This window comes from Lissotriton vulgaris, chromosome 10, assembly GCF_964263255.1.
Source record: "Lissotriton vulgaris chromosome 10, aLisVul1.2, whole genome shotgun sequence".
Lineage (NCBI taxonomy): Eukaryota > Metazoa > Chordata > Amphibia > Caudata > Salamandridae > Lissotriton > Lissotriton vulgaris.
The window spans coordinates 261836755-261863445 of NC_141698.1; the positions used below are offsets into that span (position 1 = coordinate 261836755).

At 44.6% G+C, this 26691-nt stretch overlaps 1 protein-coding gene across 1 annotated transcript in view; it reads left to right on the forward strand.

The window, feature by feature from the left end:
• LOC147685082 (SCO-spondin-like) overlaps positions 1 to 26691 on the forward strand; it is a 1395910-nt gene that overhangs the window by 499142 nt on the left and 870077 nt on the right. Inside the window, exons 32-33 of the mRNA XM_086939757.1 lie at positions 5760 to 5918; positions 15252 to 15803. Of these exons, the coding sequence (XP_086795883.1) occupies positions 5760 to 5918; positions 15252 to 15803 (711 nt within the window). The remainder of the gene's footprint in view (positions 1 to 5759; positions 5919 to 15251; positions 15804 to 26691) is intronic.

Sequence of the window (26691 nt, forward strand, 5' to 3'; positions counted from 1 at the left end):
CCAACTCGATATTTTAGACTATGACCCTTTCTTTGGAAAATATACAGTGTATTTTATCTTCATTTCTTGGTCTGCTGATTATTATAGCATCAGTTCAAACAGGAATCAGGTGCATCAATGTTGCTTCTGATTGCTGGACATTGTAGTCAACCCTGCAAGCCTGTTAGGGAAACATACAAATGAATCCTTAGGAAACGTTTTCATTGTGGTTGACATAGCTCTGGGGAAGAGGGCATTTGAGCCAACAGTTGTGGTGGACATTTTCAAAGAAGGATTTTATCTCTCCTCATTTATTTAATTGCACTTTGTTTTGCACAGCTTTGTGGCTAGTGGTTGGCGTTGCTGTATTTCACGAGGGAACATTTCAAGGAAAGATCGTGGTAGGGAGGCAACATATGTGATGGCTTGGGGGTTAGAGTGGTTGAAAAGATTAATATGAGTTCTTATGATCTGATAATGGCTTGTTAAAGGAGTTGATAGGAAACATAGTAGGGGAGTGAGGTAGGGAATTATGACAATGTTTTTTCTTTAATTGTTTGTATTGAGTTTTTTTCTAATAAATACAGCATCTAGCCCAACCACCCCGCCCACCCAACACAGCTGGTGGCAATGTCATAAATATGTAACATAACTCATGCATAAAAAAATGGCATCCATAAATACATTACATAGAAATCACATGTGAAAAGATTTCATTCAGTGTTCAATTTACCGGACAAACCCTGATACCCCCATACAACCAAAGTACCCAATGCAATAGCAGCACATTTCTATTTCTTAGGACTCGGAGCCCCTTTCTTCTGACAGTTTTCAATCCATTATGTCAGGGATGCCCATATTCCCTTTCTTAAATAAACAGCTTGCTCTAAGTTGTGTACTGCCCAAAAAAATAGGGATCCAATTTATCACGTGAGTGCGATAACCTTCTTTCACAAGAAGAGCCCATTCAAAACTCCAAGATGTCACCTTAGGATTAAGCCCTTTTCCCTTAATTTCTACTACAAAGGTATTATGATCTGATAAAATACGAGGGTATCTTTCTATTGTACAATCTTGGATTAGGGGATACAACACAAAAACATAGTCCAGCCGGGCGTGTGATTGTTGTGGCGCAGAAAAGAAGGTGTACGACTGATCTAAAGGCCTTTGCGTATTTCATAAGTCGAACAACCCATGATCTCTACAGAGACCCCTCTGGGCCTGGAAAACCTTAGGTTTCCTCCCGGAATAACCCCAGTCCACCTCCAAAAAACAGATCCCCAGTAGGTTAATATTGAAATCCTCACATAAAATAACAGGCAGGAGCCTCAGCATTGATTTCCTAGCTAACCACTCAAATAAACCAGGTTCATCCACAATACAACGATATATTGAACATAAAGTAAATTTTTTCCCAATGCATGTCTAGCATTCAGAAATAACCCATCTACCGAATTTATCTGCCCATGTCTGAGTAAACTGCAGATTACCATTGTGTTCAAGAATTGCCACGCCACTTGTCCAGGCACTTTGTGTTATCCCTCAAATCAACCTGTATCCCAGGGATTTAACACATGTTCCTGTACTTCTTCAATATGGGTCTCTTGCATACAATGTTTGCTCCTAGCAATTGCAGTCCTAATGTTACCTTCCGTCTCATCTTAAAATCATTGAGCCCCCAGATATTGATAGTAGCTATACGCAATTTACCCATTCCAAGTCTGCAAGAGAGCCCGTGAGCCTAGACTCATACCCCAAAAAATCCTATTGTGCAGCAGAAAAATCCCAATGAGCCAGACTTTGCATTGTGCTAAAAATCTTCTCAGCCCACCAGCATGTGAGTCTCACCCCCCTCTTCTTCACCCCTCCCCTACAGCCCACCTGACACACCCACCACCAAAAAAAGAACAATCAGGCCCCACCCTGAGCCTGAGTGAGGACCCCATAAGCTATCCCACTGCTGCCCAACCCCACCCCATCTTCCACAAAAAGATCCACATTTGTATCCACTATTACTCCCAACATGACCCCCACCCTTCCTCTGAATATCCAACATTAGCCCAAATGACGTCCCCCCTATGGCTAAGGCGCCTAATCCATCCATCTTTACATCCAACATGGTGGGAGCCATTATCATATCAACCCCCATCTACTTCCTCTTTTTTTTCATTTGGTGCTGATCCCCAATCCACCTGAAATATCTTCTAAGTACGTCTGAGCCTGAATCTCAGATGTGAAACTACAGCTCTGCACCTGGAAAACAATCTTTAACCAGACGGGATTCCAATTAATAAACCTCAGGCCCCCATTTCTGGAATGGAGCAAAGAGCTTCCTTAATTGCCATTTCCATTCCACTGTGGAATGTGCAAAATTCAGGTTTAACTCAAAAAGATACCCCATCATAACGTACATTTTTTCCCAATGCATGTCTAGCATTCAGAAATAACCCATCTACCGAATTTATCAGCCCATGTCTGAGTAAACTGCAGATTACCATTGTGTTCAAGAATTGCCACGCCACTTGTCCAGGCACTTTGTGTTATCCCTCAAATCAACCTGTATCCCAGGGATTTAACACATGTTCCTGTACTTCTTCAATATGGGTCTCTTGCATACAATGTTTGCTCCTAGCAATTGCAGTCCTAATGTTACCTTCCGTCTCATCTTAAAATCATTGAGCCCCCAGATATTGATAGTAGCTATACGCAATTTACCAATTCCAAGTCTGCAAGAGAGCCCGTGAGCCTAGACTCATACCCCAAAAAATCCTATTGTGCAGCAGAAAAATCCCAATGAGCCAGACTTTGCATTGTGCTAAAAATCTTCTCAGCCCACCAGCATGTGAGTCTCACCCCCCCTTCTTCACCCCTCCCCTACAGCCCACCTGACACACCCACCACCAAAAAAAGAACACTCAGGCCCCACCCTGAGCCTGAGTGAGGACCCCATAAGCTATCCCACTGCTGCCCAACCCCACCCCATCTTCCACAAAAGATCCACATTTGTATCCACTATGACTCCCAACATGACCCCCACCCTTCCTCTGAATATCCAACATTAGCCCAAATGACGTCCCCCCTATGGCTAAGGCGCCTAATCCATCCATCTTTACATCCAACATGGTGGGAGCCATTATCATATCAACCCCCATCTACTTCCTCTTTTTTTTCATTTGGTGCTGATCCCCAATCCACCTGAAATATCTTCTAAGTACGTCTGAGCCTGAATCTCAGATGTGAAACTACAGCTCTGCACCTGGAAAACAATCTTTAACCAGACGGGATTCCAATTAATAAACCTCAGGCCCCCATTTCTGGAATGGAGCAAAGAGCTTCCTAAATTGCCATTTCCATTCCACTGTGGAATGTGCAAAATTCAGGTTTAACTCAAAAAGATACCCCATCATAACCTCTTTTAGTTTGTGGGCAAGCTAGATAATACAGAGTTTTTCGTAACAAGAAGTTTCTGAAATACACCAGATTTTGGCGAGGCAGCTCAGGTTCATTAGATGATTGTTTTTTCAAGATCATTGGGAATCAATGTGCTTGCTGGGCTTTCTTATCCTAGTCCCATAGTGTTCGGTCAGGAAATGCACCTTTCAAAATGGATACAAAATAGTTTCTAACATTGCTCTCCTCTGCCCCTTCAGGTACCCCCAGGAATCTTAAGTTGTTCTGACATTGCCTATTTTCTTGATCTTCATCTTTCACATGAAATCAGTCAAAATCTTCTCCTGCAATGAACCTTCAATGCATACAAAACTTTCAGTACCACCTTCCACCATAGCAATTCTCTCTTCAATGTCAGAACAAGTTTTGTTGATTTTTATAACTGCACCCTGAAGTTTTTGGGAGGCAAGGAGAGCCCGCCGGTTGTCATTCTTGACTCCCTCCTGAAAATGCTTTATTGACTTTAAGATAATTGCAAATGTGGGTTCCACAGTGTTAACGGCTCCTATCGCACCCATTTCTACCTTTTTGTTAGCTTTAGCCATATTCTTTCTCACTTTTTTCCTCACAAGGAAACAATAACTTTGTGGCAGACTAATACCATCTTAATTCCCCCATGCTACCTCTATCGGTCTCTTCTCGCTAGTTTCTTTTCTTCTTCTTTCCCCTTTTGGAGAGTGATTTTCTTTGTTGAGAAGACTTGCAGCAGAGGTCTCAAACTACCCCCCTCCTTGCGTTAGTCGAGTCGAAACGTCGACGCTCTCTGTCCACACGAGGCCTGTACCTGTCTCCCTGACTTACAATCTGAAGATGTATTGATGCATGATTGAATTATATGATTTATTGTAATTAACATGTTTATGTACGGACAGGTCTCTCAATACTGGTCTCCATTACCAGCTGTTTGATAAAACTATTGAACTGTTTTGCCTTAAAAACTGTGATCCTCACTGTTTCCAACCCAACATGAGCACATCCCAAACCCTTCTCCTTTGTGCAAACTATTAACTTAATGTATGAAATTAACCCCTTCCGTGCGGCCGCGATTTTTCCCGTGTGCGGCCGCCGGCCGAACACGGGCGGGCCATGACGAACCCCAGCCGTCATCAGCACACGAGCACAGTAGTGCATGACGGCTGGGGTTCGTCACCAGCATGGAAGGGGTTAAGCTTTAAGTCTAACATTAAGAATAAATGCATGTAAGATGGATCATACTTCTCTGGTGCTTTATTGTTGTTGTTTGTTCTTCTTAAATGAAGTATATGAACAAATAATATAATTGTGATTGCATAAGCGTAACGGTATCTACACAGGATTAAATACCAGTGTTGTAGTCTTTACACAACACAGATCATGTAGGTTTCAATTCACTTCTCTTTGAAAGAGTCACGGACAGTTCTTTTCATTCCCACATTGTGCCCAGGTCCGGTGACGACTTTTTAGGTTACCCCATTATCAATAATGGGCATACTCGATTATGGTATTTTCCCTCCAGCGCTGCAACAGGGTCCACCCCACATGCTCAATCAATGCGGAACAGCAGGCTGGTGGAGCACCAAGGTGCGGCGGCAGTGCTGCGGTCTCAGTCAGGCGCCTTCTAGCTCAGATTCCCTTCAAGGCATTCATAGGTTGTAATGTGAAGAGGGCTACGCTATTTTTAAAGTGGGAAAGCATGTGAATAAATATTTTTTAATTACGGTTCCTGAATGTTAGAAGGATGGTTGGTATTTCAGTTAGGCTTATCTAGGGCCCTAATCTGAGGTACTATCCAACATCTCAAATCATTGAAAGCTGAAGATTGTGGTCTTGATTTTCTGCTTGTCTGCCTTTTACCTGAATTCTGCACTTCTAGGCAATTCATATAATTCAGCTGTTATCGCAAAATACTTGGCTTGGTCTATTCACAAAGATATTTTGGAGTGTGTAAAGTAGGCTTGTTGCAGTATTCTTATATGCCTTTGTGAATTGGCACAAAACATCTAAAACTGGAATAAAAATTGAATATTAACTGAATATTTGGATACAGTCTGTACAGATAGAAAATAGGGAGTAGGATGTTTCGAACCCGATTCACAAAGTCATATAAGTGTACATAAAATAGCATAACTGTAACCTAAAATATTACTTCCAGTACTTGTAAATGCTTTTGTGAATGACCCCTACGTCTGGTTTGTGGTCTCCATTACTAGAGTAATACCCCATTAGAGTTAGCAAGAGACTGCCACATAATCGTGCTGAGTACTGAATAAGTATTGTTGTTCCTTAAGGTACTTTTACATTTTTATTGACATTTGCTCATCAACTCAATGTCACTTTTCTGTCATTCTAAGGCACTATTTCACCTGTGACGAAGCGTCCCTCTGATGTCACTGTAGGAGGGACTGTATTACCGCCAGGCAGACTCCCTGGAACAGCCAATGAGAGCAGTGAAGCCAAGTCTGTGGACAAAACAGTTACTCTGATTTATCCTACAACGTTTGGAGAGGGAGGTGAGTCCTCTCTCTGCACATCTTTGGTACCTATCCCTACAAGGTACCTCTGTATATTGGAATGGACATTTAGGGTCTCATTTATGAGGCCCTAGAGTCACTTTTGTGTCGCTGGAGCATCACTTTTTTGACACTCCGGTGCCGCAATGGGCCGCAGCAAATTTACAAAGCCACTTTGCATGACTTTCTATGTCCTTTTAAATATGTGCCCCTTTCACACAGAACAGTGTGTGAAAGGGGCGTTACATGGGTGCTGCAGTGGTGCTCCCACGCAATACCCATGGAATCTTTTTTTTAAAAATTTTTATTATTGAAGTTCTTGTATTATAATTTCAGTATATAAAAAGAAAATAACATACATTGGCAACCAAAAAGTAAGTATACAGAACAACATAATTTACAGAATACAAAAGTCCAATATTACTCAAAATACAATTTCCAAATGTTGTCAAATTTCCTTGTCCCACCAATTCGCTGTGCATATCGAAATTCACTCGTTCTAACATTTCTCATTTTTTGAAGCCAGGTATTAAACGAAGGAGCTTGTATTAATTTCCAATTCTGAAGCACGAGTGACCTTGCTACTGCCATTACAATAAATATTAGTTTAACCATCTGTTCTAACAATCCAAGATCAGAATCATATCCATACAGTATTAATTTAACGTTGTAAGTAATCTGGATACCACAATACTTTTGTAAATATTCGAAAATCTCGTTCCAAAAAGGCACAATTTTAATACAGTGAGCTACAGTGTGAGACCATGTGAGACACAACTGCAAGGAACTCTTCAACATCGTGAAAGAGCTCTCCAACCCCAACGCCGGAAACAACGACATCACCCCATCGCAAGAACTCTGCAACTCCCTCGCCTCCTACTTCCACAACAAGATCGCGGACATACACAACAGCTTCAACACCCAACCGACGAACGCCACGTCCGACTCGACCGAACCACCGCCCCCCACCACCACCCTCCGCGCCTGGACTCCTATCAGCACCGAAGACACCGTCCGCATGATGAACTCCATCCACTCCGGATCTCCGACCGACCCCTGCCCTCACCAAGTCTTCAACAAGGCCGACGCTGTCATCGCACCCCACCTGCGGGACATCATCAACACCTCATTCGACACCGCCACCTTCCCTGAGAGCTGGAAGCACGCCGAACTCAGCGCTCTACTCAAGAAACCAATAGCGGACCCCACCGAACTCAAGAATTACCGCCCCATCTCGCTCCTCCCGTTTCCAGCCAAAGTCATCGAGAAGACCGTCAACAAGCAACTGGCCGCCTTCCTCGAGACGAACGGATCCCTCGACCCCTCACAGTCTGGCTTCCGAGCCAACCACAGCACCGAGACCGCCCTCATCTCTGCCACCGATGACATCCGAACCCTGATGGACAACGGAGAAACAGCGGCCCTCATTCTCCTAGACCTCTCCGCGGCCTTCGACACCGTCTGCCACCGCACCCTAGTGCAGCGCCTCTACAACGTCGGAATCCAGGAGAAGGCACTGGAATGGATAATCTCCTTCCTCGACGGAAGAACCCAGAGAGTCCGCCTACCACCGTACAAATCAAAGGCCACCGAAGTCATCTGCGGCGTACCCCAAGGATCCTCGCTGAGCCCAACCCTCTTCAACGTCTACATGAGCCCCCTCGCGGCCATCGCACGCCAACACAACCTGAACATCATCTCCTACGCCGACGATACCCAGCTGATCCTCTCCCTTACCAACGACCCACCGCCGCCAGAGCCAACCTTCACGAAGGAATGAAAGAGGTAGCCGAGTGGATGTCGACCAGCCGCCTGAAGCTGAACTCGGACAAGACGGAAGTCCTCATCCTGGGATCCTCGCCCTCCGCCTGGGACGACTCCTGGTGGCCCCCCGCCCTGGGAACCGCACCCAAACCGACAGACCACGCACGCAACCTGGGCTTCATCCTGGACTCCTCCCTCTCCATGACCAAGCAAGTCTACACCGTCTCCTCGTCGTGCTTCAACATCCTGCGCATGCTACGGAAAATCTTCCGGTGGATCCCCACCGAGACCAGGAAGACTGTCACCCAGGCCCTCGTCACCAGCCGACTGGACTACGGCAACGCCCTCTACGCCGGAACCACCACCAAGCTCCAGAAGAGACTCCAACGGATCCAGAACGCCTCAGCCAGACTCATCCTCGACATCCCACGACACAGCCACATCTCCGGACACCTAAGAGACCTGCACTGGCTCCCGGTCAACAAGAGAATCACCTTCCGTCTCCTTACCCACGCACACAAAGCTCTCCACGATCAAGGCCCGAGCTACCTCAACAACCGCATCAACTTCTACGCTCCCAAACGACACCTCCGATCAGCCAGTCACGCCCTCGCCGCCGTCCCCCGCATCCGAAGAACGACAGCAGGAGGAAGGTCCTTCTCCTACCTGGCCGCCAAGACCTGGAACTACCTCCCGACCGACCTGCGCCTGACCCAAGACCACCTCGCCTTCAGGAAGAAGCTCAAGACCTGGCTGTTCGGGCAGTAGCAGCACCCCCCCCCCCAGCGCCTTGAGACCCTCCGGGTAAGTAGAGCGCTCTATAAATGTCTATGATTGATTGACCAATTAGCAAGAGTATATTGCTGACATCTAAAACAAATGGCACTGGTATTAACATACATTTTAGAGATGGCAGCAGGAGTACGATATAGGAGCCATTTACTAAACAATAACATTCTCCTCCAATTAGATCCTCGAAGAACACTAAAATTCAGCTTATTTATACTTTTCCAGGTATTAATAGTAAGAACATGATTCTCCTGTTCTTGCCATTTTTTGATGGCTTTCGTACTAAGATCTACCTCAATATGTTGAGCTAGACAACGTTTCCATACCCCTGGCTTTCTCATCTGGGGGATCAAAAACAAATCGTCCCATAACTGGCAAGGAGAACCAATAATTCTTGGCTCAACTTGTTCCAGTGTTTTAAAAATCGAAACATAGGAACCTAAAAACATAAAATTCCCTGAAATTAATTTCTGCATCTTTCCTGGTAACAACCAAACCCCTTCCCTTAAAAATTTGATAGGGTGTAAAACCCAGCCCGTTCCCATTGCAAAACAGTATCCGCTCCAATTTTCATTCCCATGAAAATGAGAGCATTCCTTAGGGGAGTTCTAGAATTAAACTGCGGGAGAGAATACCTTTTAAGAAAAACTTCACGACGTTTAAAAAACCAGTACATCATCTTGTAGCGACTGAGTTTTGGTGATTTAGGGATCTGCAAAGGAACTGGCCTCTGAGCCTCTTGACAAATTTGATCAAAAAAGAAATTATTCAATACTTTTGGACTTTGCATTCTGACTTTAAATCGTTCTAAATATTGTGCGAAATATGCACTATAATAATCTCTACGGTTAGGTACGGATAAGCCTCCCAATTCGGTGTCCGCATAAAGTGTCTTCATTGCTATCCTGGGGCGTTTTTTTGCCCATATAAACCCTGAGAATAATGATTCTACTTTTGGAAAAAAACTACTAGGCAAAAAACACGGAATATCTGAAAATAAAAAATTAAATAGTGGAAGTACAGGCATCTTTATAAGTGCTACCCGTCCCAAGATAGTAAATGGCAGTGAATCTAGTAAACAAAGATTGTACCTTCCGTACAAGTGGATAAAAATTCAACATAACTAAATCGGAAATCGAAGTGGAGAACATAACCCCTAAATACCTTTTCGGTCTTGAACTAATGCATCCAACTAAATCATCATGTAAATCCACCTCCCCCCCACCGCAAACTAGTATTTCCGTCATTTTTTTATTAATTCGATAACCTCCCAAGGCCTTGGATTTTTCAAAAAGCTGTAAAACGGCAGTCTGAGATTGGATATCCATCTTAGTTATCAGCATTATATCATCGGCATAAAGTTTAATTTTTGCCATAGAAACAATCGGTGGAGGGATATTTACAGATTTACGAATTGCTGTGGCTAGTGGTTCAATAAAAAAAGCAAAAAGAATAAGGGATAAGGGGCAGCCCTGCCTGGTGCCCTGTTGGACCGACACTGTGCCCACCATAACAGAATTAATAATTATGTTAGCTCTGGCACCCGTGTATAAATTTGAATTAAACTAATAATTTGTGATGGGATTCCGAAGTGCTTTAACATAGAAAATAAAGTTGTCCACACCACTAAATCAAAAGCTTTCTCTGCATCTAATAATAAAATTAAAGCTGGGATTTTTTTTATCTGAAAATAATCTAAAGCCTCCGTGAGAAAGTGTGTATTGGTAACTAACTGCCGGCCTGCCACAAAACCGGTTTTGTGGCAGGCCAGCAGTTAAAGAGGGCATATCATATCTGGTTAAAAAATTTGAGAGCCTAGAATGATCGATTTTTTGCTGTTGGCTATAAATCTGTTTATAATGGGACAACATAATAGTGCCAATAGCATCTGACTGTGATACTTCTACTTGAGTGACCGGGCACTTTAGCGAGTGGATCAAATTTGCGGCAACTTGCTCTTTTGCCTGCCATGCGAGGAGTTTACCAGAGAAATTACTCTCCTCGTAATTTTATCAAAAATTGCTGTTCACTCTGTGTGAAAAAATACGTATTAAGTTCACGTTTGGCCTCATTTAATTTTTTTGTACATCACTAGAAGGATTAGATTGTCAAAGCAAAGTAAGTGAATAGATTTTTTGATAAAGTAGAATCTTAGTTTGTTTAATAGTACGCCATTCTTCTGCGTCTTTACTGATTACGATACCGCGAATAAAGGCTTTTAATGAGTCCCAAACAATATGCAGGGGGGCCGTATCTAAATAGCGAGCAATGAACTCGGCAATTTCGATTTTTAAAAAGGAGATCCAGTTACTATCCTGTAGATACATTTTATTAAATATCCATCTTTTAGAAGACTTAATTTCTTCCCCTACTTCAAATTCAATTAGCAACATTGCATGGTCTGAGAATCCATTGTGCAACAATTTTTGATAAGAACATTTTAATAACCTAGATGCCAGAAAAAAATTGAAACGAGAAGAGGATCTACGTCTCCCTGACCAACAAGTAAATTCTTTTCTCTGTGGAAATTTTAATCGCCATGGGTCACAGAGATCTAATACAGATATATTCTGCATAATAGACCTTCTTGATTTTGGTTTAGATTGTTTCCTCGTAGCACCAGTGGAATCTAATTTTATATCAATAAGGATATTAAAATCCCCACCTATCACTATATCCCCCCTAACTAACAGCAATGATTGAAATAACTCGTCATAGATTGGGGCACGATCTTCCACTGAGGCATAAAAGCTAACAAAAGTGATCGGTCTCTTCCTATCTTTTATTAAACACGTGACCCAACACCACCGCCCTGCCCCTCCGTCTTCAAATTGGATAATTTCTGCATCTAAATTCTGATTTAAAAAAAGAGCGACCCCGCTTTTAGATTCTTGAGCGCATGAAAACCCTCTATATAGTGACCAGGTTTTAAACATAGAAAAGGAATTAAGTTTAGCCGCTGCAATATGAGTTTCTTGCAACATTACAACAGCTGGTCGCTCTGACTTAATCCATAGCTCAATAGCTCACATTTTATTCCGATTATTCAGCCCATTAACATTGAAGGAAATCACTCTAAGCCCCCCAATAGACATCTATATAAATCATTGATAAATCATTGAAACAAACTTCTTGCCAACTTATTTTTCCATCGCAATCCAACAAGAACTTCAATTTTTCATTTGTTCCCCCACCCACCCCACTCTCCACCTCAGGTGCTCCCTTCCAGCACCTAGCCCCGTGGCCCAGTACTACACCTTCACCTCCTCCCCACGCTGGCCACCTGACACTAACCCCTCTCATGGAGGCGCCTTGTTGTTGCGCCCCTGACCCCATGACCCCCCTGTTCCTCACCTACCCCTGCCCCCACAATCATATCTGGTTACATACAATATGTAATTTGGGCCTAACCCTGTGCCAGCTGGTTAAGCATCTCACGTGCCTCATCAACATCAGTGAACAAGTAGAATTTGCCCTTGATCAATACTTTTAACTTTGCCTGCTGTGCCATCGAGGCTTGCACGCCTTTCTCCTTAACACCATCGCTGCTGCATCAATTCCCCTCCTGTGCTGCATGATCTCTATTCCCATTGTTCATGACGAGCTCAGCTCGTCATCAGCACAGCTCAACCGTGCCTCATGACGAGCTGAGCTCGTCATGAGCATCGAAGGGGTTAAATAATTGCAAAATCTTTACAAAGTCTTTTCTCCGTCTGGCAGCGGCAGCCGACATATCGGAAAAAATCTGACATTTAGTAGTTGGACTGGCATGAAATTGTCTTTGCTTAAAGGCCTGTGATAGGATTGTTTCTTTGACACGGACATCAGCAAAGTTCACAATAATTGTCCGGGGAAACTGAGAATTAGGAAATGGACGAGCTGGAACTCGATGCGCACGTGTAATTGTTAAGTCCCCCTTAAACTCAGGGATTACCTCTCGAGAAAAGAAAGAAGTCATCCATTGCATCATATCCGAGCCTTCAATATTCTCTGGTACGCCCACTACTCGAAGGTTTGACCTTCTATTATAATTTTCTAACTCATCCAATTTAAATTCAAAGGCTTTCGAAGATTTGGATACACTAGATATCTCTTTCTGTACAATAGTCATATTGTCCTCCAACCCTGAAATTCTGGTCTCAGATTCTTGAAATCGAATTGGAAAAGAAGCCATTGAATCTTCAATTTTATCCAGACGCTTACCAATTACTGCCAATTCTGCCTTTTGAAATTGCTTCCTCTCTCTTATTTCCCCCAAAATCAGATTTAAGATATCTTTCACTGAAAATTGAAAATCCCCAGTAGTCTTAGTGTCCACCTCCAAAATCGGAATCTGTGCCAATGTATGTGCCATAGTGTCGCCAATAGAATCTGGATTAGATTGATGCAGGGTATTAAAGGCGGCTGAGGGGGCAACCGTAGAAGTACTGGTAGAAAGAGTGGAGGCTTCATAATCACTCAATAAGACAGTTCTTATGTCTAAAGAGGGGGGTCTATTAAATTTACTAAATCACTAGTCGACGCCGTTAAGTCTGGAGTTCCAAAATCTTTCAAGGGAGGGGTAACTGTTGAAGGAATTAAAGAGGTTGGTGCCCCTGGTAGGATTGCCCTAGTCCCGGCTGTATTAGCAGAAATGTGCACTGCGCCCTTTCGCTCAAATAATGGAAATTGTTTAGAGACCTTAGGAGTGCAAACTGTCAGGACTTCTTTGGATACCTGTGGATCCGCTGCGGCTGTTGGATTCCCACCTTGAACCAATTCCGACGATTTCACTGCTAAGCCTGACAAAGCCATATCCATTCCACCCACGGGCAATTCTAATACCTCCTTCCCTTCACTAGTGATAGAGTTACTAGGCCCCTGTTGGTGAACCTGTATCACGTTGTCACTCGGGAGATTGTTCTCACCCTCTCCAGAGCTTTCCGAATTTTCGACAGAAGAGTTTTCTTTCTTCGTAGCTGATCCTGCCCGCTTAGCCTTTTCTGATTTATCCTTCAATTGCTGACGTCGTATTATCGCCCTGGCCCTGGCCGTCAATTGCTTGCCCATAATCAGAACCAATTCTCGCTGCGCCGAAATAAGTATAACAAGGCGATATATTCTCACCTCGGGATCTCTGACCTTCAATCCTCAGCCAAAAACAGAATTGGTCCAGTAAACTCCAAAAAGAGCCAGGTCGTCTGGAATGCTGGGACTTGTAGTTTTGCCCACACAGCGGTTTCAACGCTAAACTATATGGCTGAAGCGGCGGGGCAGAACGATGTCAATCACCGACATGACCCCCAGTTGTTCGTGATTACCACAGTCGAGTAAGTCAGTCATCAAATCACTGCAGCCTCGGCTGAATGGAGCCTCGAATCATCCAAACTTTACAGCGCTCCACAGCGCATTTCACACGCTGCGCATATCTCTCCTTATCTCTTTATCTCCTTAGCGATGATAAAATGTCTTTTTTAGACTTGTCAGCAAGCCCCGCTACACCGCAAACAGCAAACAGCGCGAACACCGTGAGTACATCAAGAATGCCAGCAGAACACCACCAGCGCCATCACCCTCGTGGAGCAGAGTGAGGGGGAGGAGCAAGGAACAGGAAGTCCAGGTGCTACGTGGAGGCATGGAACTCCACCGTAGCCGAATACCCATGGAATCTGAAGCATTCCCAGATTTACGAAGAATCGTAACCTGGGAATTCATCAGAATCTAACATCACCTCAAAGGTAGCGTTAGAGAGGCGCAACGAGGAGAAATATCCTTATTTCTATTTGTTTTTTCCTCTTTCTCTGTGTGCTGCAATCTGCAGCATGCATCGAAAGAGGAAAATGCCATTAGAGATTTTTTTTGTTGCATGTAGGTATCCCTTTCTGCACAAAAACAAACATCCCTGCAGGGCAGGCACCTTGCAAAAGGATGCAAGGGTGCCTGCGCTGGTGCATAGCAGCCAATTGTGTGCCAGCACAGGGGAAGCACAGGGATGCGTTGTATTGTTGTTAATATGACTCATCTTGGTATTTGAAAATGACGTAGCACTGAGAAGCTAAATGGTTTGCGGCACCTTGCTGCATCATTTTGTTTTAAATGAGGCCGTTTAGTTTAGGGGAGTCAGACATATGACAGACTCTACTTTAGCCCATGCTTACCTTTCAGAGACAATAAACTGTCAGGAAATGTTCTAATTCCCTTTAGACTACTCATTCTATGTTTGGGGAAATAGGGACTTTAATACAATGGATGAGTGACGGGGGTTCTTTAGGAGGAGTATGAGATAGGGGTTGAACCAGAAAACTTGCATGCGCCTCAGGGCCTGTCTGAGAGGGACAGTTTATGAAATGAATGGGGCCGGCTGGCACCAATAAGGAGGAGGGTGTTGGGAAGCACTGCACAGAAATAGGGTGCTGCCTATTTGCCCTGTATATCTATTCCCCATTTCAATTAGGCTCAGAGCCTGTGAGCATGGATTCTGAAATTGATGTTAAAGGAAAGGACGCTATTCTGTCCATTGTTGTGTTTTTATTGCCATTGTTGACAATTTTTAACACAGCACTGTATTTATCTCGGACCAAAAGTAGTTGACAAGTATGACTAAGGTGAGCCCAATTTAATAGCTAGGGTGCATCCTCCTTTTATGGTGTTTGAAGGATGTGGTTAGAAGCTTATGCACCAACATACATTCATTCATGCACCTCTTCAATTCTTACCTCCACATTCATTTAGCAAAGTTTTAGTTTGCTTTGGAAGGACTTTAATTTGTTAAATCCTTTTGTGTTTTTTTTTCCTCCACAGAAAAGGACATTGGATCAAAGCCATTGCTTGGAACAACGCCTGCAGGTAGTGTCGAGAAACCACCTCCAGAGCCTACAAAATTCCCAGGAGACACTGGAGAACCAGGACTCGGTCCAGCATCTAAACCCACGGGAACCCCGGGAATTGCATCAGCAAAGCCTGGGGATGAAGTACCAACAGGGCCTAAAATGGAAGTTACAGGGCAGCCAGGTGTACAGGAGGAAGTGGAAGTCAGCGGGAAGCCTGGCATCAGGATTCCAGGGACTCCTAAAGAAACTGCCAAATCAGGAACTACTCTGCTTCCTGGAGGAGGTTCTTCTGGGAGCCCTGGTCTTGCAGGATTGTCTCCAGGATCTTCCTTAGGCTTTTGGACAACAACTCCCTCTGGAATAACTAAAAGGTTAGGAGGCACCACTCCTCAAATGGCCCGTGTCACATCAGCGTTTGGGGAAACAACAGTGGCTGACAGAAGCCATCGTATTACCGGAGTCCCTGGAATTTACACCGGCAGCTACCCATCTGGAATACCTGGACTTGCCACCCCCCTCGCAGGTAATAAGCAATATTCAATTTGGGCTACATAGGAGTGAAGGGTAAGTCTGTTGCAAAATTGTTACAATGCTTAAAATAGCACCAAGAGAACCAGGGGGTATATTACCAAGCAATAGCGATAATTATCGCTATTGCTTGGTTAGCGGTCAAAAAATATTGCCGCACAGCGAGGATTGTTACCGCTGAGATACCTTGATATTATCAAGGTTTATCTCAAAAGCGGTAAAAATCCTGCGAAATGCATGAATATCGCTGAAAAATCGGCAATATTCATGCATTATCGTGACAATGCTCTTAGCCATGTTATCCACCTTCCATTGGATAACATGGCTAAGAACTGCTTTTAGCAGGCCTTAGCTTTTGGAGATATTCGCGCTTAGTGCTAATATTTCCAAAAGTTGTTAATAGGAGTTAGAGATGTTAGCGACTGTTTTCAGTTGCTAACATCTTGGCACGCCCACTTTGCATGTCATTAGCGATAATTATCGGTGACATGCAAAGTGGGCCCCTAAATGCCCGCTATCGCCTACAAGCTGTCGCTAACTGGTGTTAGCGACAGCTTGGTAATGGGGCGATAAAATTATCGCCGCATTAGCGGGAAAAAGTCCCGCTAATGCGGCGATAATGCCCTTGGCAATATGCCCCCAGGTTTTTTTAAACTTTAGTTATGAATTTTTAATTGAATAGACAGCAATGACACCGCTGTGTGTGCATCACACAACAAGTTTTCCCAGCCCAAAGCATCCAGCATTGTACAGACAGGAAAATCCATGGTGGGTAAGCAGCCCTCGACCTCCCAAACCATCCCAATACAAGGACAGCAGCATCTCTGATTGATTTACAGCCCCCCTACTAGTGCAGCAACCTGATCTCTTGTATTATGGTCAGTAACTGGTGAAGGCAAAGTGTACACACTCTTCGTAGCACCCACTGTATCCTCTACCCCTCCAGCAAAGCTATCCATCAGTACCCCCATGTCTGCAAGGCTTCTTACACCTTGTCATCACTTCAGGACAGCTTAATGAGCTTCTCTTCCTTTAGGGTCCATTCCTTACCATCTTTATACCATAATGTAACCTAAGGGCTCCTGCCACTCAACCACTAGATCGCAACCTTTCTGCGAGCTAATACCAGCGCTAGGTTTAAGAATTCATATTGCATCTTTCTCCCTTTTTGCTTAGGGATCACTCCCAGGATTCCTTGCAGTGGTCTGGGCTCTAATAGGATGCCCATAACCATTTTCAATATAGCCAACACAGACTCCCAGTAATGCTGCACTAGGGAGCAATCCCAGGCCAGGTGTAGGAATGGGTCCCTTTCTGCACAATACCTGAGACAGGCAGGACTCTTCTCTGCATAAACCATATTAAGGGTCACTGGGGTAAGATATATACAGTGTAAAAAACTTGAATTATATGAGCTGAAATATTGCATTACTCTAGACAGCTCACAACTGTTCGCATGCCCTGTCCCATACCTCATCTTTGAGCTGGACCCATATACCAGTCGTCCAGTTAGACTTCTCCCTCTAACTCTCCACGGGGACCATCATCCTTTAGGGTTATGTACATATGTGTTATGGTATGTCGCAAGGTGCCTAGTTGCAGGACAACCTCCAGGGTCCAAGAGGGGGGACAGGTCTGCAAGAAGCAGGTAAAAATCTCCCTTGCTTACCTTGATACCTTTTCATATTGAAACAACTGACCAGGGCCTATTCCAAACTTGTCTTGGACTTTGGAAAACAAGAGAAAGGTAGCACTCGAGTACTCATCCCTCAGGGTCTTGCATCCCCTCTCCCGCCATCTAGCTATCATCTTTGTTGCTGGGATATGAATTTAAGTTAAATATATGAAAAGACATAATTTTGCATACAGTTGTCATCGTGTACATAGACATTACTCGTACTAATATAGATGAAGTTAGTTTTGCTCTGGTTAGTTCATACATGGACATTGTTCTTATTCGCAACAATATCATCATACATGCAGGGTTGCGATGTACATGGGTATCATTATTGCTGATGTCAGCGCTGCTGTGTGGGCACAAATTACAGTATACAGTGACATTGCATTGACGGGCATTGTGCGGGTACTAACTTTCTCATACGTTCACATTGCACTTATTCAAATCAAATGTCTTTATTTAGATATAACACAAATATCTTTAAAAGAATGCTAAATTCACATTATAATACAAATATTAAAAAAGTACAAAGACACAATAAATTGTTTAACAGTCGTATAAAAAGTAGAGGTTATCCACAACTTGATCCTTCTTATTGAATGACATTATGAGATGAACGCGACCAATGGTAGCTTATGTATAAAAACAGCCCAATACTCTTACAATACATTTTATAGTCGTTTCATTTTTGCTTCCTTAGAAGTTAATAGATGTTGTAAGGTGTATTAGTAGTTAAAGGGATCTGGGCAAGGCTCAGTGGGGACTCAATTGGTTAAAATTACGATATGCTTGCTGAATAAAATTGGCTAGCCTTATATTTAAAACTGTGTTTTCTGGGTTCAGGGCCACGATGATGGCTTGCCTGCAGGTCCGGGCACCCAACCTGTTCCATTCGGCTTTTAGTTTGCACCTACGTTGAGAATTATAAAAAGGGCAAAGGCAAACCACGTGAAGCAAAGTTTCCCCCGTTTTGCCACACCCTCTACAGGTTGTGTCTTCCACCGTACGTTGCCAGGAGGGCCGATCTTGCAAAAAACGCCAGTCACCCATTCTGATTGCTATAAGGCTACGTTTATGGTACAATGAGTATGTACAAGACAGATAAGTTGCGGGAGCTGGCCATCTGTATGAGTTTATGAGTGCCCAGGAGTGGCTACGTTTTGCAAAAAGTGCTTTATCCATGTTTAGCGTTCTCATTCTCACACATTTTTTATTAGCCATTTTAAATGCTGACTGACTGGGATTCAGGACCCATAGATCACTTGCTGACATTAGATCAATGGCGTCCTTGAAAAGGCGACCAAACGTTCCACATGGGTTATTCTGAGTGATTTCTAGCCAGACTAAGGCTTCTAGGGTACCTGAGTCCGCCTGTCTTAATTTATGGCAAAACTTTAGGTAAGTGCCCACGTTTAAGGCCTCATAATTAGGAAGCCCCATCTCTAGTCTTATCTGCGCTGGAGATGCAGACTTTGGGAGTCGGAGAACTCTTTTATAAATTCTGGTTGTGTGCTGATTTAAGGCAGTGTTCAATTTCCCCTGAGTATCTCAATGCCGTAAGAAAGAGTGGGGCCAATTTTAGCTCTCATGACTTCCAAGAGAGGTGCCAGTGTTGGGCCTGATAAATTTTTGGAAAGCTTGCTCAGTGACACTGCCAGGGACGTGGCTTTAACTGCGATCTCGTTGCGCTGTTTTGATAGGTTACCTCTGGAGTCTAAGTGGACACCTAAATATTTATATGACTGACCTATAGCGAGGCTTGTTTTATCAAATAGCCACCCACCACCGGCGTATCGTTTTTTACCAAAGAGGACAACTTGTGTTTTCTTAAGGTTGACCTCTAATTGGTTAGTAATTGTGTAGCTCAGCAGTTTATCGAGTAAGGCTAAAAAGAACCAGGTCATCGGCATACAATAGGTTGTTTATGACCATGCCTCCCACCTTTGGGGGGTGACTGTTTGTGTCACCCAGGGTACTTGACAGATCTGATATAAACACATTAAAAAGAAGAGGGGCCAGCACACATCCCTGCCTCACGCCTCTATTTGTCATAATTTTCCGCGAGAGGTGTGTGCCGGACCCCAACTTCACTCGAACCCAAGTACGGGAGTGGGGTTGGATAATGGCTTCCAAGAGTTTGTCTGGGAACCCCCATTTTCTCAGTTTTTCCCATAGATCTGCCCTAGGGACCCTGTCGAATGCTGCTTTGAAGTTGACAAAGCAACAAAACACTGGCCTAGATGTTAGAAGTGCCTTGTCGACTATGGTTGATACAGCTAATAAATTAGTCATGGTCCCTGAGTTGGCCACAAACCCTGTCTGGTTCAACGGGATCAAGTTACATTCCGTTGCCCATATCCTCAGGTCCTCCAAAAGGAGGCCTGCGTAGTGCTTGGCCTCAATGTCCAGTAGGGCGATCAGTCTGTAATTATTCGGCAAAGAGCGGGATCCCGATTTATAAATTGGGTGGATTATGGCGCCCCGCCATGAGTCGGGGATTGTTGCAGTGTTCAAAGCATAGTTGAAAAGGTTTGTTAAAATTCCTGAATAAAAAGGGTGGGTCAGATTTGAACAGGCTCTGTGGCTGGCCGTTTGGACCTGGTGCTCCGTCTGATCTTGCTTTTGTCACTGCTGTAGCCACCTTTTCTTGAGTCACCTCCAGGGCCTCGTTAGCATAGTGTACTCCATTAGTCTCTCTTAGAGGGTAGGGACCTGTTGGTCTTGGATGTTCAAAGGATCTAAAGTGGTCGGTTAGAAATGTTACCCAGTCCGATTCTTGTATGTTTGCTGTACCAAAGCTCAATGTGCTCTGATTAATGTTGTTAATTAAGGCCCAAAATTATCTTGAGTTTTTACTCTTACTCTCCCACACCAGTTTACACCAGAGTTGGGTTTCATGCAACTGTTTGTCTTTGGTCATCGCCAGCCTGAAAGTCTTCTGAGCAACTTGGTAGTAGATTAGACAGTCACTGTTCCCTGGAGATTTTGCGAGTGACCGCAACGCGTTGTTTCTCGCTTTCTTAAGTGACTTGGTCTGAGTTGACATTGTGAACTTGCGATGCTGGAATGGCCTTTGGGTCTGCTGTTTGGCTGGAAAAAGGTTAATCAGGTGTGAGCAGAGCATTGACCATGTCGCAGTCGGCGAGGCTTCTTGGTCGATTCCTCCTCTTATTGTGTTCATGCTTTCTTGCAAGATGTTCTGGCTGAGGACTTCACTCCACCTGAGGCGCATTAGGTTCTCTGTGTATATTCCACAGCAAGTTGAAGAGGCAGGTTTATGACATACTGGTTTTATATTAAAGGATATGACCTGAGGTCTGTGGTCGCTTTCGGTTCGTGGGCGGATGTGGAAGCTTGCCAGGCAATGGAGCAAGGATGAATTGCAGATAGTGTAGTCCAAATAGGAACACTTGCTACCATTTGTCCAAGACCAATTAGGGGGGATGTCTCCCTCCGATATTCCGTTGATTACCAAGTAGCCAGCACTATAGAATCGCGTCACGCAGAGTTCTCCCAGTCCGCAATAAGCTTGATTGGGCGGTGTTGTTTGTGTGACAGGCTCATTAATCAAAGGTAAGAAAGGCCCTTCGTTGTCTACTGGGATGCATTGGAATAAGTTGGTGTTAAAATCACCTGTGACCATACAGTCTGTGTTGGGATGTTCCGCAGCTATGTCGCTTATGAATTCCGTTTAACGGGCCAGGTGATCTCTTTTTGTTCGCGTGCTTGGATTGATGTACGCGTTTAAAAGGAGAAGTGAGCGCTGATTCCGCCAAGAGTTGATTTTGACCCGAGTAGCCATTCTTCATCAATAAGTAATCGTGAGTGGGGGCCTTTTAGGTTATTTGATATATATATATTGACAGGCCCCCTTTAGGATGACCATAGCGGCTATCTCGGAGTGCTGGTTTCCATATTTCTGTGTAGCCAATAACGGGGCATCCTTGTTGTGCCCAAGTGTCCTGTATAACTACTACTGCGTGCCCACGTAGAAAGGAGAGTGTTTCGGGGTTCGTGATTTTCTGGTGAAGGCCACTTATGTTCCAAGAACATATTGAGAAAGTAGAGTCAGCTAGTAGGTTAGACACGGTTGCTGGTGGGGTTGCTGAGAATATTGACTTTGTCAAGGTTTTTGGCTTGGGGCCCCTGCACATTACTTCGGACGGTCATACTGAGCTTTTAGTTGACAGAATGGCTGGAAGCCACTCCCAGTCTTGGGTTGTATCGGCATGGGAGACCAGTCTTAGAGGAATTTTGTGTTGTGCGTCTGGGCCCAAAGCGTTTTTTAAAATTGAGTAGGGTATTGAGTGATCCTCCAGTCTGATGGGTCCGGCTTTCCGAGAAATAATTGGCTGATTTAATAAAGCGGGGGGATAGCCTGGGATGGAGTAAGGATACACTCGGATGCCCCAATCCCGCAGGATGTCCTTATGATCCAGGAATGCTCCGACCCAACTGGCCGATTTAAATGACACCAAGGTAACCTCTGATGGTTGGGCGCCTCTTGGTGGGAGGAATTTGGTGGCTTCGATGTCCTCTGATACCAATCCTGCGAGCCCCGGGATACCAACCGCTAACTTTGTTATGTTCGACCTGTTGAGAATATCTTGCCGTCCCTTTGATTTATATTCTGGTACCAGTAAGATGTGAGAGTGTGATGAGCCATTGTTGTTCACCTTGTTATTTTCACTTGGAGCCGTCTTATTGAAGTTATTCAAAACCGGACCTGCGTGCAATTCTTGCTCCTGTTGTGGCGGCAGATGAAAGGACTTCCATAAAGGCTGATTGTTTTTAGGTATAGTGGTTTTTTGATTATAGATAATTTTTGTGAAGTTCATTGACGTTATTTTAGGGTTTGCACAGGACAGAGTCGTGACTGTTGCTAATTTAGGTTTTTGTTCAGAGACTATAGGCTCGGGTATGATTGGATCGTCAGTTATAATCCTTTGCTGTTCTATCACTGTGCTGGACTCGTCTGCTGCTGTTCTCGCAGCTGATTCAATTGGGTCGTGGGCGTTCCCCACAGTTAATTGTATTGTTGGTTCTAGTGGAACAGCTTTTGCATTGTTGACACTAGGGTTTACTGGGGGTGATGGTATAGCAGTCTCACTTAGGGCTTTTTTGTTGGCCGCCGTTTCGAATGGGCGTTTGTTGCTTTTGCCCTTATTTTGTTTCTCTGCTTGCGCAAACGTTTACGCTCTCTTTTACTGCAGGGTGGTAGAGGGGCTGATGATCCTTCTACTTTGATGAAATCTGAAGTTATTAAACAGGCCGTTTGCCCTGTCGCTTGGTGGTCTGGACGGGTGGTACACTCGCTTGGGGCCCCGGCGTTTTCGGTCGTCGTTTGGGTCGGGGCAGGACCCGTTGATGTAGCGTTAGATTTGCAGTTTTTTTGCTGTTCGCTCGGCAAGTTTGGCCTGAGAGTGGTTCCCCGGCTTGACTTAATGCCTTTGTTTGCAGTAGACCATGGGTTCTCTAGATCTTCTGTTCTTTGTGTTTGCGGACAGGGAATAGTGTGTGGATTGCCTCCCTTCAGCAGCTTAACTTCTTTTATTACACTGGTTAAAAAGTCTGGAAGTGATGATAGTGAGTCAATAATTGGGGAGCAGCAACAGACTGACTGTATAAGCTTTGTTGATGCTTGCGCTCCTAATATTAGATTGTTCAGTTTGTCAAGTTTGCTGTCGATCCCCGCCGTGAATGATGCCAGAGTATTCAGAAGATCGACCTGCACATCCAGTTTGTCCGAATGGTAGTTAAGCGCTTTGACTATTTGTTGAATCGTCTGAAGAAGTTGCGACCAAACCCCTGTTGCTGTAGACTCTTCTTGGTTGGGCTTTGGGTTTGACGTGAGGTTGGTTGGGTTTTGGCTGGTTTTAAAGAAGAGTGAGAGATCAGCTAAAAGTTGGTCGTTTGGATCAGGGTTTTTGTGCAATTTTTGTGAGGGGATCATTAAGGATGCCGGTGATGAAAGAGCTGTTTGCCGAGGGCTCGACGCAACAAAGTGCTCCTTTGGTAAACTTATACTTGAAGATGAAATGGACGGTTGTAGAATATTGTTATGCGCGTACGAGTTTTGCGCATGTATTTGTACTAGGGTTAGTTGACGATGGGGAATCATTGTAGATTCTTTTGTCCCATCGAGATCTTGTTGGGTAGAGGTTATTGTTGGTTCTGGTTTCTGAATGTGATTTGTCAAAAGGCCTGGGGGATGTTGAAGGCTCCCCGGAGGGGATTACAACGGAGATACTCCTTGGTTGGTCTCTCCTGTAAGTGAGCATTGATGTCCAGATAGCGGCTCTGAGTGATGAGTAGTTAGGTTTTGTTTGGGATCTGGGCTCCCCCGCCGCACCGGGGATAGATTGTTCGTTGTTGCTCCAAAGATGTAAACTCGCGGTAGTTCCGCTAGCTCTTTGCTTCTCAATGGCCACTGTAGAGGAGAAGGCGGCTGCAAGGAGTGCATACTTATCTCGGCAAGCAGATACGGGGGTACGGAATTGATTAACTCCTGGGACTGGGATTTTAAAAAGACATTGGTCGTTGGTGGGATTTTTTTGAAATAGTCCAGTAGATTCGAAGGTTTTAAGCCGGTTGGCGTGTCCATACTCTTGCTATTAAGGCTGAGGTTCCAGCCACCATCTGGCAAGGGTTTAGTCACTGTTGCAGTTTCCTGACAGGCCAAGATGGACTTATGGTTGCCCTGATGGGGCTCGTCTTTTAGACCCAGCTGTTTTGATTTCTGCCGTTTGGGTGCCGTTGAAGTCTTTCTTATTTTCCCGGATCTCATTGCTTAGGGGTTTATTAGAACCAATTCTGTACTGTAGTGAGAGTTGTAACTGAAGCTGCTGGGCAGGCGCCGCCGGAGCAGGTTGCAAATTGAAGGTCTGAAAAAGTAGCGGTGAATTGGATCTCTGATGGGTCAGCAGGCTCTGACGTATCCGGGGTCTAGAAGCTAGAGGCTTAGCCGATTCTGGCGTTGGAGACTGTTTAGCCTGTGTTGAGCAGATGGCTTACTGCACTGTAGAATGTTGTCCTGGAGGTGCCAATTAGGTGGTGCAGTTTTAACGCTTTTTTTTTTTTGCCACTTTTCTGAGTTCTGCCTAATCGTTAACTGGAACGAGGCGAGCTGGGTCAGGGCACCCCCCCGCACCGTACCTTGGGCCCGATGTAGGTAAATCTTTTTTACCACTTCATAAATAACGATTCATACCGAATCGGTATTTAAGAAGTGGTAAAAAAGAGAAGGGCAGATGTAGGTAATTTTATTTAAAAAATTACCGAATCGGAAGGAATCGGTATTTACCGATTCGGTAAATACCGAATCGGTAATGCCCATTGATTCCTATGGGCATTGAAGCCCCAGAGCTTGGAAAGGCAGCCGGAAAGCACCGCACAGACGTCAGACTAAGCCGGCCCGGAGAGACAGTGCATGAAGTGGCCGCCACCGGAGGGAGCAAGGCAAAGCACAACTTCCTTCCTATGGGGGCACTGAAGGGTGGAACTGACACGGCTGACTCGGGAGGCAACCCAGGCAGCGCAAGAAGCCAGCCCCCGTGCGGCGGCAGCATGCAGTTCAGAGGGCCGGGGAGGCTGCAGTATTTTGGACCGAGCAAGCCTGCCCTACCAAGCGCCCAGCGCCCGGCGCCCCCGCCCACAACCAGCACCGATAACGGCGACGGCTGCAGCGTAGACGGCAGAGACGGCCACACGCCTCCCGGCACACACTCTCCTGCACGCCTCTTTTGCCGACTTACCGGAAAGCCTGCCACCAAAGTCCCGGTCAGTATCACCACAGCGCCGACAGGCCCTCTGAAGGTTAACAGCCTACCTCACCCTCACGATCGCCGACCGACTCCAAGACCGCCCCTCGCTCGCCAAGCCCTGTCTGACGCACGTCCGCAGAATCCGCTGCGGTTCCGTTAGTGGGGCGCGGCCTTGACCAGTCAGATAATTGCCTGAAAGACACACATTGCACTTATTGATATTGCCATTGTTGGGCTTGTACCTATCATGACATTCATTGGCATCGAATTCACCCCCGAATATCACGGGTCTGGCAAAGGACGACCTCAGGAGCACCCTTTTCATAATTTGCTCCCAAACAACCCCAGTCTGCCTAAAAATGCAAGGGTAGGCCACCTTAATGCGAGAGCCCCGCATGAGGACCTCCACCAGTGAGTCATCCCCATCTGTTCCACTTAACAATCTTAGTTCCAGTTTTCCTCCTCAGTCTCCGGTCTAGTGGCATGTTGAATGTGGTACACATTAGTAGTAAGCCCGCAAGTCACGGAATACCACACCTCCCTCCTCCAGATCCCTTTTTAGGTTGAACCCGGGTAGTGCATGCGCTGCTCTCCCAGGCATGCTGTATTCGAATATGGAGTTGAAGCTTTGCCCACTCTCCCCCCATATCTTTCATTGGCTCGTGTCATTGTCATTTGCAAATGCTGGCTGATGATTTCTTAATAGTCCTGTTAGGCCCTCTTTAGTCCCACCTTGTCCTCATTGTAACCTCCCATCTGTTATTATCCAATATGTATTATTAAGTCTGTAAGCACTATTTTCTTTAATGAGTTTCTCCTACTGCAGGCACAACATGCTTTCCTGCCCCATTAAGCAGACCATGCGCATTTTCACTTTCCAAGCAGCCCGGTACAATGTCGGCCTCTTCTTTGAAGTGGAATAGGTCTCACATTCACGTTTACAAGAGTTTCAGCTATTTGCATTGTAAATGACGATGCCTTTTATTTGTGTGTTAATTATTAAAACATATAAATAAAAGGGATTGGCATTTAAAATGCCAACAGCTTAAACTCTTGCTAATGCGAGACCTATTCCACTGCAAATGCTTGTTAGTAAGGCCAAGAAGTCTATTTTTTGCTTACCCACCCAGACCAGTCATTTTTGTATGTTCACAATATTTTATTGAGTTTTCATAATAGGCACAAAAGTAAGAAACAATACTTAAAATATTACCGAAAAGATACCCAATTACAATTGAAAGATAATGAAAAAAGATAGTAATAAGATACAATAGGTAAATACATTAAACATAATATTCCTAGAAAAACAAAAAAGGGGAGGGAAAGGAGCAAAAATGAAACTATATAATGAGGAGAAGAAAATTAAGTACTACATTATAAAAACTAGATTAATGTAACACCAATTAACAACTGGAATAAATATGTATTTAAGAAGATAAATA